This window comes from Vulpes lagopus, chromosome 12 (genome assembly GCF_018345385.1).
Source record: "Vulpes lagopus strain Blue_001 chromosome 12, ASM1834538v1, whole genome shotgun sequence".
NCBI lineage: Eukaryota > Metazoa > Chordata > Mammalia > Carnivora > Canidae > Vulpes > Vulpes lagopus.
Genome location: NC_054835.1, coordinates 78,331,136 through 78,348,614, shown reverse-complemented (window position 1 = coordinate 78,348,614; position 17,479 = coordinate 78,331,136). Strand labels below are relative to the sequence as shown.

Genomic DNA, 17,479 nt, shown 5'->3' with positions numbered 1-17,479 from the left:
GAACATTTTCATTCTTCCTCTCATAGTGCTTTTGAGAGTCATTTTTAAAATAAATTTCTGATTTCCTAATAAGGAAAATTCACAACAGAGCCACAGTATTAAAACAATACCAAAATAAGTGAAGTTTCATTACACACTGCAATGTCCAACTACTTAAATTCTAGGTTTTTTTCTTTATATAAGAGGAAGATTTCAAATGTCATTGGTGATTTCTGTGGATATGTAATTTATTTTGAGGTAGGCTGAGGCTATTTTCCTTGCTGCAGAATTTGTAGTCAAGAGCCACACTGACAAATCCTATTTTCACTCGTGCTCATTACTCAGTAAATCCTTCGTGTGCACTTCCTAGGTTTCTGGGACAGATCTCAATAAGGAGGTAATCAGTTCAGTCCCCAAGGAGAATTTTTCCTTGGATTTGCCAAAGGACTTACCACTTTTTGAATATATAAATTTTTATCTAACATTATTTTTGCATACATAGTTTTACTCAATAATTCTTTGCATTTACACTAAGCAACACATGTATTTTAACTAAACATGTGGTTATAACAATGGCAAGATAAGTTATTTCTATAGACCATAAACCCCACAACTGTCCCAACAAAACTATCACAAAATTTTTCAAAGATTATTACAAATTATGATTCTTGCATTCTCCCTATTTAAAAGATTGATTGCAAATCTTTTTTTTTAATTATTTCCTTGAGACCAGGGATTTGTGTAGTAAGCGATGCCTAATTTTATCATCTTAAAATATGTTTTTCTCACTTTACTTTGCAAACCAGGACCCCCCTCAGCTCCTCGGAATGCCATCTCAAATGTTAATGAAACTAGTGTCTTTCTGGAATGGATTCCTCCTGCTGACACTGGTGGAAGGAAAGATGTATCATATTATATTGCATGCAAGAAGTGCAACTCCCATGCAGGTGTGTGTGACGAGTGTGGCGGTCATGTCAGGTACCTTCCCCGGCAAATCGGCCTGAAAAACACCTCTGTCATGATGGTGGATCTGCTCGCTCACACAAACTATACCTTTGAGATTGAGGCAGTGAATGGAGTGTCCGACTTGAGCCCAGGAGCCCGGCAGTATGTGTCTGTAAATGTAACCACAAACCAAGCAGGTAAGTGTGATGTCCAACCAAATCGTATACCTTAGGCTGAGCTTTGTCAATTATCCCCACAGCTAAGTGAGGGCTGAGCTGTATGAGATCTGTAAGAGAACTTCCCATAAACCAGAGGGTTAGGACTTAAAGTAGAATACATGTCAAAATGCTTTATTTAGTTTTAAACAAATAAAAGCTACAGCTTTCTCGGCAGACTCATCCAATGGACAAAAAAAAAAAAAAAAAAGATATGTTTTAATTGAATTTTTTCAATTAAAACGATGTTTCTGGCTCAGATTCATTTATATCAAGAATATTACCTCAAAAAAAAGAGAATATTACCTCAAATTTCACACATACAATTATGATAACTCAAATCTACATATTTTGTCGTTTTGTTTACCTCAAGTTTTTAATTTCATTAATTCAACAGATAATCAGGCAGATTTATTTTCTTGCTTGTTTGTTTGGCATCATAGCTGAATTTTCTTTGCATATTGAAATAGTTTTTTCTTATTTCTCTTATTTTTATAAAAATGTACAAAATGAATTTTTGGATAATCTTTTTATAAAATTTAGAATAACTGTAAACTATACATGAAAACACATTTATGTTCCCTATGAAGATCTTAGAATCACTAGGGAGTAATTATTAGGAAGGAGGGAGTACAGTTTTGCTTGAGCTACTAATTCCCTGCCAGTTTCTGCTTCGATATTCATTTTTAAGTAAGTTAATATAAAGGTCTTCTTTTCTGGTAAAATGTACACCAAATATAAACTATGATTAAACTAATAATTCAACTTATTGTGTGCCAAGAATCACTCAAAGCTTGTGGGTGACTTAGGACTTGTTTTTGTCAACAACAGTTATGCGGGTGGAATGAGGCATTAAATGTCACTTCCCTCTATTCTCTGGCCACAGATCTCAGTTCATGGACTGTCACCTTCTTAGTACCCCAGTTGGACTTTTTCAGTGAAGATACCCTTGCCTTGTGTACTCATAATGAAATAGGATGTGTTTGACTAAATCGAATTGGACTTAGTTCATATACATTAGTATATGTTTGTCGGTTGTAGAATGACTGCATTGACAAGAGAATGCTGTTGGCAACCATGTGATGCCCACAATAATTTGAATTATTGAATGTGTCAGGTAAATCATGTTATTACCTCTTGAGAATAAGAAAATGCACGCAGTTGAATTAATGGTTGCTTCTGATTGATCAGATTGAGGGAAATATTCAAGAGCAGCCTAGATGATATGAAAGCAATTGAATAATTCACTAGGAATCATTCTAATTACTCTAGATATTCTTATTCATGTTGGATGGATGGTCACAGCATCTTTTTTTTTTTTTTATTCCATGAGAGAAAACATTACACACACATAAATGCTCCTTCCCTAAGTGAATGCTTTATATTTTTCTCCATTTGCTCCCTAACCTAATGTGGAACTAATAAAAGTAGTAAAGAACTGGATAGGAATAGTGAAAATTAAATTTTCATTTGTTCTAGACTCATCTGCCAGCAATACTGGTATATATTGATATTCAATCACAGTATCTAGTCACTATTGTTCAGTAAATGTGAACTGTCTTCTCACATCAAAAAAAAAATACCGGCTTTATAATATGATTTCTGGTGTCTCATGCAACTTCTCATTTCAACTTTGCTTGGTTCTGTGTGTGAGTCTTCCATTAACATACTAAAAACATATTGAACAATCACTAAGAGTTATATTCCTCAGGGAGGACAATTTCTAGCTTGTATAACCTCACCTTACTTAAAAGATATTTCTCTGATGAACTAGGTATAGAAAATGACCGTATATTTTTAAAATGAAGTACTTAATAAATATTTGCTCTAGTTGTCTTTGACTTGCTAGTCTATTCAAACTGCAAAGTGTGCTTTTCGATGTTTAAATACCTTAAATACCATGAAAGAATAATTTTCATCCAACTGTTCAAGGCACAGCTATCATATAAAATAAACATTTGTATTCAGAGCATTTTGTTGACTTTTGGTTGCTGCTTTTTTCCAAGTTCTCAGGATACACAAACTGTAAAAGCCTTGCAAACCTATAAAAAATAAAAACAAGAGGTTTTTCTTAGTATCTGACATTCCAGACAAACTAAGTCTCAATTATCACAAAAATTGTTAACTTTGAGTAGCTCGTGTCTTATATTTAATATCATTATTACTGCACATTTAGCAAGTGCCAACATTATGGGAAATGGGCTGTAGTAGTTACTTTTTTAATATTTGAGTATGTTAAGCATTAAATGGAAGCAAATTATTTGTGCCATATGTGTTTTTTTATATAGAATTTCTTTCAGTGAATTTTAACTTTACTTTCAATCTTTTTAAGGAGGTTTTTTTGTGAAATGAATTTCTTTCGTGATAGATTCATTTCGGATTTGTAATTTATTTTGGCATTTTCTGATTTATTTTTTGTGCCATGTAACCAATGTGTTGTTGCCTAAAAAAAATGACCAACCTTAAAATAAGTGAATAAATATTTTTCTTGGTCTCTTCCTGAGGACTGTAGCCCAGGAGATAGTATTTCAAATTGCTCTTAAGAACTGCTCCAAAGCATGTTGGTTTATAGAGGATTATGTGCCTAAGGAGGAGGAAAGCATATCCATCCCTATGAACAGTTCTTCGTAGTTGTGTGTCACAAGGTAGAATTTGTTTTGTTGCAGAAATTAATGTTTACTGATTTCCATGTAGACATGTGAAAGATCCTCATGTCGTCTTAATGCATTCTGTTTCTATCACATCAGATTTTTTTTTTTTAATTTTATTTATTTATTTATGATAGTCACAGAGAGAGAGAGAGAGCGCGCGAGAGGCAGAAACATAGGCAGAGGGAGAAGCAGGCTCCATGCACCGGGAGCCCGACGTGGGATTCGATCCCGGGTCTCCAGGATCGCGCCCTGGGCCAAAGGCAGGTGCCAAACCGCTGCGCCACCCAGGGATCCCTATCACATCAGATTATTCAAAAATACTGCCGGCCTGCATCTGCTTATCTGGCTTTCTGGTTCTTTTTGTCTTTGGTTTCTCCTTGAGGTCACTTGAGATAGTCACAGAGAGCTGACAGCAGTTAGCTATTGCAGTTTTACTGCATAGTCTGAACTGTCCAGATTCAAAAATATATTTATAAAGTACAAGAAGAAAAAATAGCAATTTTTTTCAAGTTGAGAATCTTGCATTATGCTAGGAGCTGAAATTGATTAGGTAACCCCAGCTGATTGGGTTATAAAAGTAAATAATGATTTTGTGCTGAAGATAGTGATTAAATGATAAATTTATGGATGTTTATACAGCAGTTAAAACATTTCCCCACTCATTATATCATTATGAAGTCTAGCACCTTGCTCTTGTGAGAAGTTGTAAAATTCAAATGATACTTTTTTATATGTCATTTAATAGTAAAGTCAAAATATAAAGTTTTAGACACCTGGCTGACTTTTGATCTCAGGGTTGTGAGTTGGAGCCCCACGCTGGGTGAAGAGATTACTTTGAAAAAAACAAAAACAAAAACAAAACAAAACAAAAAAATAAATTAAAAGTTTTAAGGAAAGCTGAATATTATAATTAGTTGGAATTTATAGTCCTTGTAAAATGCAGCAAATAGTAACAGGGAAGCATTGTAAAACTGTGAGGATTTTCATGGTCAAAAACAAAATAATACATCTGAAAGGGGAAAAAATGAGAAAAAATAATTCACATGAAGGTAAAGAAATGCTGTCTATGGAGGAGTGAGAAATGATAGGAAAATACAATGGGAATACATTAATTTTGTAAAGAACTCTTAACAAATATGTTGCAAAGTGAATAAAATTATGGAAATGCAAGCTATGAATGTTTTAAATTCTTAAACTTAGAAAAGGGATATTGAGTGAGTTCCTCCAGCTACCTGGTGAGTGTATGTCTCTTTTATGCAATATATTTTTTCAAAAAGTTGAATTACCGGTGATAATCTTTCTTTCTTTCTTTCTTTCTTTCTTTCTTTCTTTCTTTCTTTCTTTCTTTCTTTCTTTCTTTCTTTCTTTCTTTCTTTCTTCTTTCTTTCTTCTTTCTTTCTTTCTCCTTTCTTCTCTTCTTTCTTTCTTTTTCTTTCTTTCTTTCTTTCTTTCTTTCTTTCTTTCTTTCTTCTTTCTTTCTTTTTTTTGATAATTTTTCTTTCTTAAAAAAAGGTATTTTGATTATTTATGTAACATTTCTATTGTTCTTCTGTTTTATTTGTTTAGGTTATCTAAAATTTCTATCTTCTAGTTAGGTATAGGTAGATGGATGAATAGATAGATATATAGATAGATAGAATGAGTAATATTTCAACACATAGTGTGAATATTACAATTAAAATTCTGTTAACAACTAGTATCTTTTAAGTTTCATTATTTGCTTACAAAACATTGTGTGTTATATTCTTCTATAAACATATTTTTAAAGCTTTATTTTAAAATAATTTTGCACTAGGCATACTCTATCAAGGTGTGCTATTAAAATATATACAAATTTAAAGCTCTTTAAATATATAGAAATGTATATTTTATCCCAAGAAAGAATAAGCTCATTCTAACTCAAAACAGACAAATAAAAGTCTAAATTACTAATATTTTAATATGCAAAGATACAGAACCCTAAGTTTGAGGTAAAATAGAGTAAACTGTGTTTTGAATTAAAGTTAGGCTCATGGATTCTATCTTCAGAGGGCTCAGTTGACATAATGTGAGTTGCAAAATGCAACAAACATTTTGGGGGGGGATGTCCCAATCTGTCCCAGACTATCAGAAATATCACTATAAAAGATGTCTCTATGTTTTGATGGGTTTTATTTCTTGGTTCTTGCAAAAGTGTCTGGCGTACATGATAATCCCATTTAATCAAGTACTTTCAGTTTGATACCATTCATGTAGTCGACCAGCATGATATATATTATAGGATGGTGAGATGATCAGGGTTTCCTGAAGACTAAATTATGCTGTAGAGCTGGAAATTTAAGAGGATGCTGAAAAAAGATGGGGAAAGTACATTGTTGCTTTTGCCAAGTTGGCGAGAAATGTTTTATGTGTTTAGAGATGTTAAAAAAAAAGTTTATTGTAACTCGATAGACCATTACTAAACAATGGTGAAGATGTTTATTCATTTTCATCAGTGGAGAGTCCAAATTGGCTGTATTTGTTATCACCACCTGATTAAATGCATTGTTTGCCAAGATTAGTTTATCTTCTACTCAGACCAACAAGTCATTTAAAGTTTATAACCCCCACTCTTTATTCTTCCATATTTTTATGATGGCACTAATTTCTGCACACACACACATCCATAGATACCATAAAGATTTGTGCTTACTCTTTTGGTAGGATGGAGGTGCTTTAGTTTGGCTATTACTATAGTTTCACAGCTTTTCCTTCATGGGCAAAGAGAGGTTTCTTTTTTTTTTTTTTAAGAATTTTATATATTTATTCATGAAAGACACACACAGAGAGAGAGGCAGAGGCAGAGGCAGAGGCAGAGGGAGAAGCAGGCTCCATGCAGGGAGCCTGACGTGGGACTCGATCCCGGGTCTCCAGGATCACACCCTGGGCTTCAGGCGGCGCTAAACCGCTGTGCCACCAGGGCTGCCCAGAGAGGTTTCTTTCAGATGCAAGATCTTCCAACTATATACTAATGATCTGGTGAAAGAATCAAAGGATAAGATGGAGAAGGCATCACTACACTAGTTGTAATATGGGCTCAGAACAAAATCTCATTCATCACATTACCCACATAACATCCACTTAGATCAGTGTTCCTTAGTGGTATTTGAAATCCATAGGAATTAATGTTAGCTCAGGCACAGTATTCAATAACCTGTGGAAGTTCTGGGCTTTTATCTTTGCCCCGGCCCACTTATTTAGAAATGGTCAGAAATACCTTTCGGAGAAGCTAAAAGGCAGACATATAGTGTTAAAATTATGTTGCTTTGCAAAATCCTTCTTTAAAGGCAATCACTCTGTACTAAAAGTGAAAAAGAGGGTGGTTGCCTGAGTACAGAATGGTTTTAAGTGTTGTTTGTTGTTTACCCTGGTGACTTTGTGGCAGAGGTTTGCTGCCCAGATTCGTGAAAGAGGATGGTGCTGCAAATCACTAGCCCAGGGAAAGATCAATGTTCTAAATTCTACATAAGGTTTCTATTGAATGTCTATCACATTTGCAGTATTATAGAGTTAAAAAAATGTAAATTGGACCATTTTAAGTCACAAACCATGCATAAACTAACTCAGGTCTGGGAATTGGTGAGATACCTTGACTTACTAGCTCACTAAATTTTTATTTGTATTTCTCAGACCTTCATATCATTAGTGGCACAAATAAAATGACTCATACGTCTGGTCTTTGGATACCAGAGTACTAAGGCTTGTTGCCATTCAAATCCTGCTGCCGATTATGAAATTCATGCCCACCTCCTTCTGATGGAAAGTGGTACTATGTGGCCTCTGCAACAGCTAAGCCTTAAAGAAATCAATAAATGTTTTACTGCAGCTTTAATTTCTGTGTTTTCAAGTATAGAGAACAGAAATTATAAGGATAAATAAATAAATAAATAAATAAATGTGGCACTGTCATGAATTTATTTCTTATCATTATGACAAAGAAACTATCTTCTGGATCCTTCCTGAAGATGTGATTAGTGAGTATTTTCATAGGTCTTGAAAAATAAATCCATCTTAATGCTTCCATTTCAGAAGGTCATTTAATTCCTTCTTTTAAATAAAAGAAGGAATTCTCAGTTTTTGAGCTTTATTTAACTTTGGCCACTTTTCAGTCCAGGTTTTGGCCAACAAATTGAAGAAACATTTAGTACTTGTGCCAGTGACATGGAGAAATACATTGAATCCAGACTCTATAATCATTCTAGCTTGAATTTTGTTATTTCTAGCTCCTATGAATGTGAGAAACTCATAAAATCCATTTTACACACATTTCCTAAGTTTTGGCAAATTTAAGTTATGGAATCTCGTGAGTCTCATATCCAAGAAGCTTCTTGCCCCCAGTATGGACTTGATAACTAGCTTTCAAGAAAATGTTGGTATCCTGAGTTCAGATGGAGTAATAGGTTTGGGCAGGAAGAGAATTGGTTCCATCTATCAGTTAACAATCTTAGATAAGGTGTGGGCTTGGTAATGAAGGTGTGAAGAAACCACTTCCTCAGTCAGGTGTGGAACAACTGCATCCAGTAGCAAGAGAGACTCAGTAAATTTTAGAACTTGGGAATCTTTTGAGTCATCTGAATTCTTCCACATATCTGCATTCCAATGCTCAGGATTTCACTTTTTCTTCCAATCAATGGCCTCATTTTCTCATAAGGCAGTGCAATAAGTTCAATCATTTTTACAATTCAGGAATTCTATGAAATGAGACTTGGATTTTGATGTGCAGGTCTGTTATCATTTTTCACTTGAGTAAGAGGACTTTTGGCAGGGAGACCCTCTGATCATCTCAATATGATTTGAGCTGAAAATTTAAATTTTAAGCTTCTTATTTTATTTCTTCGAATTCTGCAGTGCAGTCAGATATAGCCAATTCTCCTCATATTTCTTTTTCTCATACTTTTATAGTACTAAAACAGATGGAATTCGGTCACTCAAAATATTACTGTCAAGAAGCCCTTTATTCGAGGTGACCACAGGTGATGAAACATGCCATAATAGGCCAGCCATTGTTAGATTACCACCCCTGAATACTAAATAGGTCCTTGCTACGTTAAAATACCACTAAGTCAAGTCACAGAGTCTATATTCCCATTCCCTTAAGGACTATTGCCTGAAACATTTTTCTTCGGGGAACAATTTTTGTTTTTAATGTCTGTTTTCTTAGTTGCAAACAAAATCTACACCAGCTGATTTAAACAGGAAAGGTCCTTTAATATAGGGTATTAAGTGGCTCATACAATCATTGAGAAGAATAGATTCATAGATTAGAGGCTATGTTTCTAGAAGAAATGCTTGATACTCTACAGCTGAATTAGCCTGATGAAGGGAAACATTGCCACTACAGCCATCAAGCAGGAAGTATCAGACTTGACTTTATTGCAATTGATAGTGCCACTAGTAGCATTGCTCTTTCAGAGTCTCAAACTTTTACTGAAAAATTGTCAGTATTGTCACCAGAAAATATTCATATTTTGCTACCATCTTCACCAGCAGAAATTAAAAAAAGAGAACTTCATGAAAAACCTGATTTCTCAATTTGCTTATTTGAATCAATATCTTGCCTGGGCAAGTCTGATGCATCTCAAGCTGAATACCTTTGTCCTAGAAAAAAAGGAAACTGGATTTTTTTTGAGTTCAGATTTCTATATTGGAGAGAGAAGATTTATTACCTCGGTTTTATAAATACATAAAGTGACATTCAATGAATTTATTCGAATTTGGATTGCAATTTCTACATATCAACTGCTGGACAAGTTATCTCTAATATTTTGGGAAAATCTGATTTCTCAAGTAAATTATTTTACTTATCTCTCTCTCTCTTTCTCTCTCTTTTTCCCTTGTTCCCTTTTTTCTTCCTTCATTATTTCCTTCCTCCTTCCCTTTGTTCTTTCTTTCCTCCATTTATATATTTGTATTTCAGGTGTTGAGGGTTGAGTTAATAAGATTCCTCAACTCTTGGCATATTACCATCTTCGAACTATGAAAGGTTCTGACCTGGTTTATATACTTTCTTATGTACCACTTTTGTCTTAAATCCATTTGTCATTTCCCACACTAAAGAGCAGATTCTTTATATGATGTGGGGATTTTTGTTGTAGTTGTTCATAAATATTCTTTTTTTAAAAAATTTTTTTTTAAATTTATTTATGATAGTCACAGAGAGAGAGAGAGAGAGAGAGAGGCAGAGACACAGGCGGAGGGAGAAGCAGGCTCCATGCACCGGGAGCCCGACGTGGGATTCGATCCCGGGTCTCCAAGATCGCGCCCTGGGCCAAAGGCAGGCACCAAACCGCTGCGCCACCCAGGGATCCCTGTTCATAAATATTCTTATCAAATATTTATTTAATATTGAATATATATGTTTTTAATTTAATTCAATGGTTATTTTAAATATCTTACTTGGTCAACTAATTTTTTACTATAATCTAAATATTTCACTCAATAACAGAGATTCAGATTCTCTGACTACACAATTTGTGAGCATTCTTTTTTCATTTTAAAGTCCTAATATAGTGCATTTCACTCAGCATACATAAATTTTCTTTCAGAAAAAAGAAAATTAAAAAGAAAAATATCAAAAAATGGAAAACAACAAAACTAGTAGACCACATTTTCAATTATTTTGTCATTTCCCTATACAATATACCTAATATAGTTTTATTGGCTTCAAAATGAGATACACAAAGTAGAAACTGTGTGTGTGTGTGTGTATGTGTGTGTGTATGTGAATTTGTTGCACAGAGTAGTAGATTAGTGTTTTGGTTAAGCTTCTAGATCGTGGAGCCAGACTTTCTGCTTTCCATAATGTCATTGCCATTTACTAGCTGTGTGACATGAGAAAGTTACTCAGACCTCCCAGATACTAAATGATAGCATCTATCACAGAGGATGGTGTGAGGATTAAATGAGTTAATATCTATAAAACAATTGGTGTGCTGCCTAGCATGTAATAAGGCATTAATAAGGGTCATATAATAGCATTTAAGAAGCTTTTCAGGGCACCTGTGTGGCTCAGTGGTTGAGCATCTGCCTTTGGCTCAGGTCATGATCCCGGAGTCCTGGGATCAAGTCCCATTATCAGGCTCCCCTCAGGGAACCTGTTTCTCCCTCTGCCTATGTCTCTGCCTCTCTGTGTGTTTCATGAATAAATAAATAAAATCTTGAAGAAAAGAAACTTTTCACTAATATTCTATATACTATCAGTCCATGAGAGAAACTATGGGATAAATAGGTTTTAGACCTTATGAGTATACAAGGGAAAAAACATTCAAAAGCAAAAATAAATATATACAACCACTAACAAAACAGGTAACAACAGTGACTGCTTCAAGCTTAAAGGAGTAAAGCATGAATATTATTTTTCCATTGGTGACTCTATCTTCAATGATGTCTTACAACACTGAGTTTTATATAATTTTATATTAGTGTTCAAGTTTTTCTATTGTTGATAAAATAACCAGAGAGATAGCATAAAGACAAAAGAATGAAGGTATCAAAGCAAGAGCAAAAATGAGGAAAATACGAACTAACTAACTAACTAACTAAATAAATAAATAAATATCAGAATGAAAGCTCATTGGAAAACAATAACAAAACTCCAAACAAAAAAGAAAATAGGTAATGCTTTTTATTTGAATCAAAATATATTTGGAAAACATATTAAGTTTGTTAACTACATAATTTTTGTGTGTGGGTTGACATTAATTTTGGAAGTTTATTTCAAAGTTTCAAAGGAAAAATATCTAAGAGACAAATGTTTTGTGTAATTTCATATCACGGATGTCTCTACATCGACCTTGCACCGATGCTTCTCTGACCAATTACTGTTACTATGGCTATCAACAAAAAGCTTCTCATTTTGCCAACTGAAGCTGCCCATCTAAATTGAAACTCAAGTGAGGTGCAAGTTCTGTGCTTGATTCTATGCCTATTTGCTGTTTTGAAAACATTGCTCAAAGGTGAGACTCTGATTATTTTGTCCATAACTCATCTCTGATTTATTTAATAAGGATTAAGTGGACAGGCTGCAATATTTTCAGAAGCCATCAGAGTTCTTGTTTGGTTCAGTGGCTTTGAGAACTTGCTGAAGATTCACCTGGTTTCTACAAAGGCACTTCAGAGTCTTCTGTCGCTTCTTTCTCCCTTCTACCTACTGTGGTGACAATGGCAGATAATGATGCCTAACATGTTTCAGCACTTATTGTGTGCACATTGCTATGTGAAGAACTTTATTTGCATTTTCTTCTTTGATCCTAGCAGTATCTTCATGACATAATATTATTATTATTCCCATTTTTAGGATGAAGAAACTGACGTTTAAAGATGTGAAGTGATTTGCCCAAGGTCACAAATCTAGTAAGTGAGGGAATAGGAATCTAAACCAAGAAATTCTTACCCTAGAGCCACAATACTCTGAATCCCTAGGAAGTATTTCACATGCTATTCCTCTATCTGAATTCCTATTTCTTATCTCCTTGTTCGAGATAGCTCAGGCTTCAGATCTGCTTAAATTGCTGCTTCCTTGAGAAAAGCTTTCTCTTCTCTTCACTTTAGGCATGCTTCTCTAACATATTCCAGAGAACAAAGCACTGTAATGATTTCTTCTCTTGTCTGTTTTTCTGGAATCTTTCCTTATGGGTCACAACGGTGCCTAATACCTGTTTGTTGAAACAATTTATAAATGAATGAATGAGTTTGATGGTTTCTGTATTATTCAAATTAGTATTGTAATTCAGTTACTGGTACTGATGATGTGTAATGTGTTTTAAAGATTTTTGGAGTTCTTCAAATAATTTTATGCCAGAATTTTGTGTTGTGTGTCATTTACTTACTTACTTACTTACTTACTTACTTACTTACTTACTCTTAAGGATCCAGACAGAGCCCTAATTGTAATTCATAGGTTTACACTCTCCAGGACTCTAAAAAATAAGATATTAATAAGGTCCCTCACTTAGCTTGCCTGTCTACTTTCTTAATCTCTTTGATTTAAACACTCTAATCTTGACAAAAGGATTCATTGAGTAGGACTGAACCCATTCTAGAGAAGAATTTTATATAACAATTGCCATGCTATTTAAGGGTAACGCATGGTATTTGTGTTTAAGGATTACTTACTATTGGACTCCACATCCTAAATTTGTGACTAAGTATATCTGACAGAGGGCCTGAGAATCTACACATTCTCTCTCTCTCTCTCTCTCTCTCTCTCTCTCTGTCACACACACACACACACACACACACACACACACACAGAGCCAAGGATTCTTCTGTAAGGTGTGTTTGGCCCCCCTTTTAAGGAAAATTATACTTACCAGAGGTTCTGATATGTTTCCTATCCTTTCTGTTTAGGCAAATAGTGACAACCCCTTAATGAGGTTTGTTTGGTGTTGCCTCTCCCCAAAGTTCTCTACAAAATACCTGCTGACAGTCTGTTTTTATACCAGTAATGATTTTGTTACCATTCTTTCTCTCTAATCTGGAAACTCTCTTCTGCCCCTTGCTTACCTGCAAACTGGTTTTAAACTCTGCTCTTTTGTGTCAATTCTGGTTGCAAACTAATTCCCTATTCAACAGAAACATGATCAATGATCCATTTCCTCTGTGGACCATCAAACATTCCTGTGGCTCAGCTCAAAATCAGAGCATCTCAGCATTTGAACTATTCAATCATTTGTCTCATTGGCATGTATGCTATGAACTTATTTGCGTAAAGATGCATATTGTAAATTGATATGCATAGAATATCAATTTCTTTAAAACCTTATTCTGAAGTGCCAATCCCTTTATTACTAGTCCTTGAGATCAGAGTTCTAAAAGCCTTCCCAATGGCTTGGTGTCATGCAAATCTTCTTAGTGTGCTCTTTAGATGTAGTATCATAGTGAAACTACAGTTGCAAAATGTTTAAATTAAGAATATGCATGAGTCCTTTATTAAATTATAAGCAAAGTTCACTTAGAATACTGAAACATTTTTTGCAGAACTTGTTGAAATAACTTGTTCATGTTATTTTCCTGAAATTGACTATTATACATTCAAATACCAAGTATGTATTTAGTACCTCCTGCATTCATTATTCTCTATTGAGCATTCTGAAAGATACAAAAGTAGTTGAAGACATGCTTCATCCACAGAGGATTTTGTTTGCCCACTGAAGAATTAAAGAATAAGGTCTAATAAAGTAAAACAATTAGAAAGGAATTAATGACAATTTGGGCATTAAGTTCAACAGCCATAGCATCATACTCATCTTTGAATGACAATATGGATTGACTTGTCGACTTCACATTATGTTTTTTTTTTCTATTTCGCATCCTTTATTACATGTATATTTGTAAGGCATTAATTCAAACCCATTTAGTCATGATATGTGGGTGCATTTACTCAACATAGATGATAAACCATTTTTGTAATTGCCTTTGCATCTATTTAAGTGACCGTGCCTAGTTTGGTAAACATCAATACAGCATAATCAATCTTTACTGATAATGGCCTATTGTAGAGTGATATACTAACACAAAATGAAGTGGGAAAAGAAATATCTTAAGATTATTTTACTGTGGGGAGCATTTCATTTACTTTGTTATATCTTATTGTATTAATAATTGACAGTACATTTGATACATTATTGGAATACAGTCAGAGCAAATTGCCTGTTTTGTAGCTCGATACAATGATACCAATATCTTCTTTATCAAAGCATCTAGCTTGACAAAGATTTTGAGGATGGGAATGTTTTCCATTAAACAAAATATACTTTGAGTGCCCACTTTTTGATCTTACTTTTCACAAATTCTCCTCCATCAGTAATAAAAAAAGAGGCTAGTTTATTGAATCTTCAAGCTTAGAAGGCTTTGAGGATATGACCTGCATGCAAACTGATGCTTAAATTATGAATAAAGCAATGATTTCCTTTGGACTTGTGGTGGTTTGAACCAAATATAAATAAATATTATTTAGACTCTGCAGTCTCTCTGTTTTTGTTATATCTGCCTATTTAAAGTATATGTCAGAATGGCTAAAAAAAGAGACAAAAATAATAAGCATTGGTGAGGATGTGGAGGAAAAGGAACTTATGTGTACTCTTAGTGAGAATGTAAATTGGGTAGAGACACTGTGGAACAGTATGGAGGGTCCTCAAATATTAAACATGGAAATAGCATATGACCCAATAATTCCACCACTCACTATTTACACAAAGAAATTGAAATCTCTAATTCAAAAAAGATATATATACCCTTCTGTATGTAGCCAAGGTATGGAAGCAACCTAAATGTCCATCAATAGATGAATGGTTAGAGGTGCTTGGGTGGCTCAGTCGGTTAAATGTTGGACTCTTGCATTAGGCTCAGGTCATGATCTCAGGGTCACGAGATGGAACCCTGTGTCACGGAGCCTGCTTAAGATTCTCTCTCCCTCTCCCTCTGCACCTCACATCCTACTCTCACTCTCTCGCTCTCTCTCTCTCTAAAAAAAAAAATAATAATAATAGACGAATAGATAAGGAAAATGTGTAACACACACAGCCATAAAAAAATGAGATTTTGACATTTGAGAGAGCATGAATGGACCTAGAGGATATTATGCTAAGTGAAATGGCAAATACCATATGATTTCACTCATATGTGGAATCTAAAAACAAAACAAATGAATACACAAACAAAAAGCCAGAACTAAGCCTACAGATACACAGAACAAATTGATGATTGACAGAGGCAAGGAGGGTAGAAAAATGAGCAAAATGGGTAAAGAGGAGTCAGAGATACAGGCTTCTAGTAATGAAATTAATAAATCATGGGAATTAAAAGGTATAGCATAGGGAATAGAGTTAATAATATTGTAGTAACATGGTGTGGAGATAGATGGTGGCTATCCTTGTGGTGAGTATAACATACAGAGATGTTGAATCACTATGTTGAACACCTGAAGCTAATTATGTGCCAATTATACTCAAAAAGTTTGAAAAATAATAAAGTACTTGAATTTAGAGGGTCTCTATTTTTAAAATAGTTATTTTTCTTTAATAAAATAGTAAACAATATTTCAGGGTGAAAACTCATTATCCTATAAATTATTAATCTTTCAGGTTATAATTTCTGTCATCAACTGTCTACTCATATCAACAAGGCGTCTTTTGTTATTAGTTTTACTTAACTAACCCTATATGTTGTAGGTATAAAGGGAAATACTTCTATTTTAGAAGGAAAAACATAGACTCTAAAGAGTAAATTGGTATTGTTTCAAAGTTATCATTGGTAGTAATGGGAATTGTGGTGGTAGCTTAGTGATTTATTTATTTTTGTCTTGGTTGACTTTAAACAATGAAAAATTATGTGTGAGAATAAAAGGATTCAAAGATTAAATGAAAAAAAACAAAGATTAAATGAATAATTTTTAATTTCCCAATATGATGCCAGTATTGATATTTTCAGAGAGAAGCTAGTCAGTTAGTTGTTCAAGACGTTCATGGGACTTATGTCTATTTTTCTAGGGACTAGCCCTGGAAACATTAGTGGTCCCTTAAAACTATGAATCACACCTTATATACATAGTAGGGGACCTTAATGTCGTGTAGTCTGATTTTTTTTTACTTTTTAAAGTGCTGTTATTATTTCTAGCCCTACCACTTACTTTATCTCTTTTAAAGAAAAAAATCCAACACTCTATGCTGCCTTTAATGAAGATAGATAGTATTCACAAACTTGGTTATTACAAGTCAGCAGAGAAAAATAAATGTGTTTAGAAAATGTCTCACAGTCTTTTCCAGTTAATTCAATATAAGATGAGATTCTTGGGTCAAAACTGTATGAACTTCTGTAAGGACTAACCATGACTGTTTTGAAAAGCTATTGCTTATTTTGTTAGAAAATGACTCAGTAGTTCAACTAGAATCTGGTTTGACAATAATTTACCTTCCCTTGATTTTCTTATTTGTTTTTGTCTCAGTAACATGAATAGTTTTTTTCATATTAAATCAGAATTCATCATAAAATTCTTGATTAAATACTCTCTACATTTATTTTAAAGATGCTGACAATAATAACTATGATGACTGTAAAAACACTTCTATATGCTGAGTTGTTCCAATTTTATAGAGACGTGTTAGCTATTTTTCTTAAAAAAAATCTCAAATAATTTTGGTGAAATTGGAAATAGCAACATAATTTACCTTTTATTCCTGAAACTGGTCCTCTTTCCCAAATAGATATGAAATAGCCCTTACATTCCTCACCTGCATTCAACCTTCACCTTTTGTCCTGAGAAACTAAAGGGATCTCATATTTCATCTAACACAGCCATGTCTTTGTTTTTTTTTTTAAATTCTCCTATATAAGAGCCATTTTTCCTTACATAATATTTCTAAAATACAAATAACAAAAGGGATCATCCATTATCTTATTTATCCTTCATACCAATTCATTGATGTATTTAAGTTGTATCTGTATTTTACACACAATTAATAGACTAGAAATTTAATTTTGCAAGTAACAAAAATTCAACTAGAATGTATTTAAACAACACAGAGGATATATGTTATCATTGAAAGGTACCAGTTTCAGGAATAGTTTGGTCATGGATCTGGCTCTATTTCTCTGAGATTTGTACTGCTTAACCCTCTTCTGGTCTGCCTTGACTCAGATGGAATTCTCCCATGGTAGCAAAATGGCTGTAGC

General features: G+C 33.9%; 1 protein-coding gene across 7 annotated transcripts in view; it reads left to right on the top strand.

The window, feature by feature from the left end:
• Nucleotides 1-17,479, top strand: part of EPHA5 (EPH receptor A5) — a 345,616-nt gene that overhangs the window by 177,894 nt on the left and 150,243 nt on the right. For 4 of the 7 annotated variants that reach the window (XM_041726495.1, XM_041726493.1, XM_041726492.1 and 1 more), the window contains exon 5: nt 786-1,121. The exons of the other annotated variants lie outside the window; for them this stretch is intronic. In XM_041726495.1, coding sequence (XP_041582429.1) covers nt 786-1,121 — 336 coding nt within the window. The remainder of the gene's footprint in view (nt 1-785; nt 1,122-17,479) is intronic. 7 annotated transcript variants of the gene reach the window in all.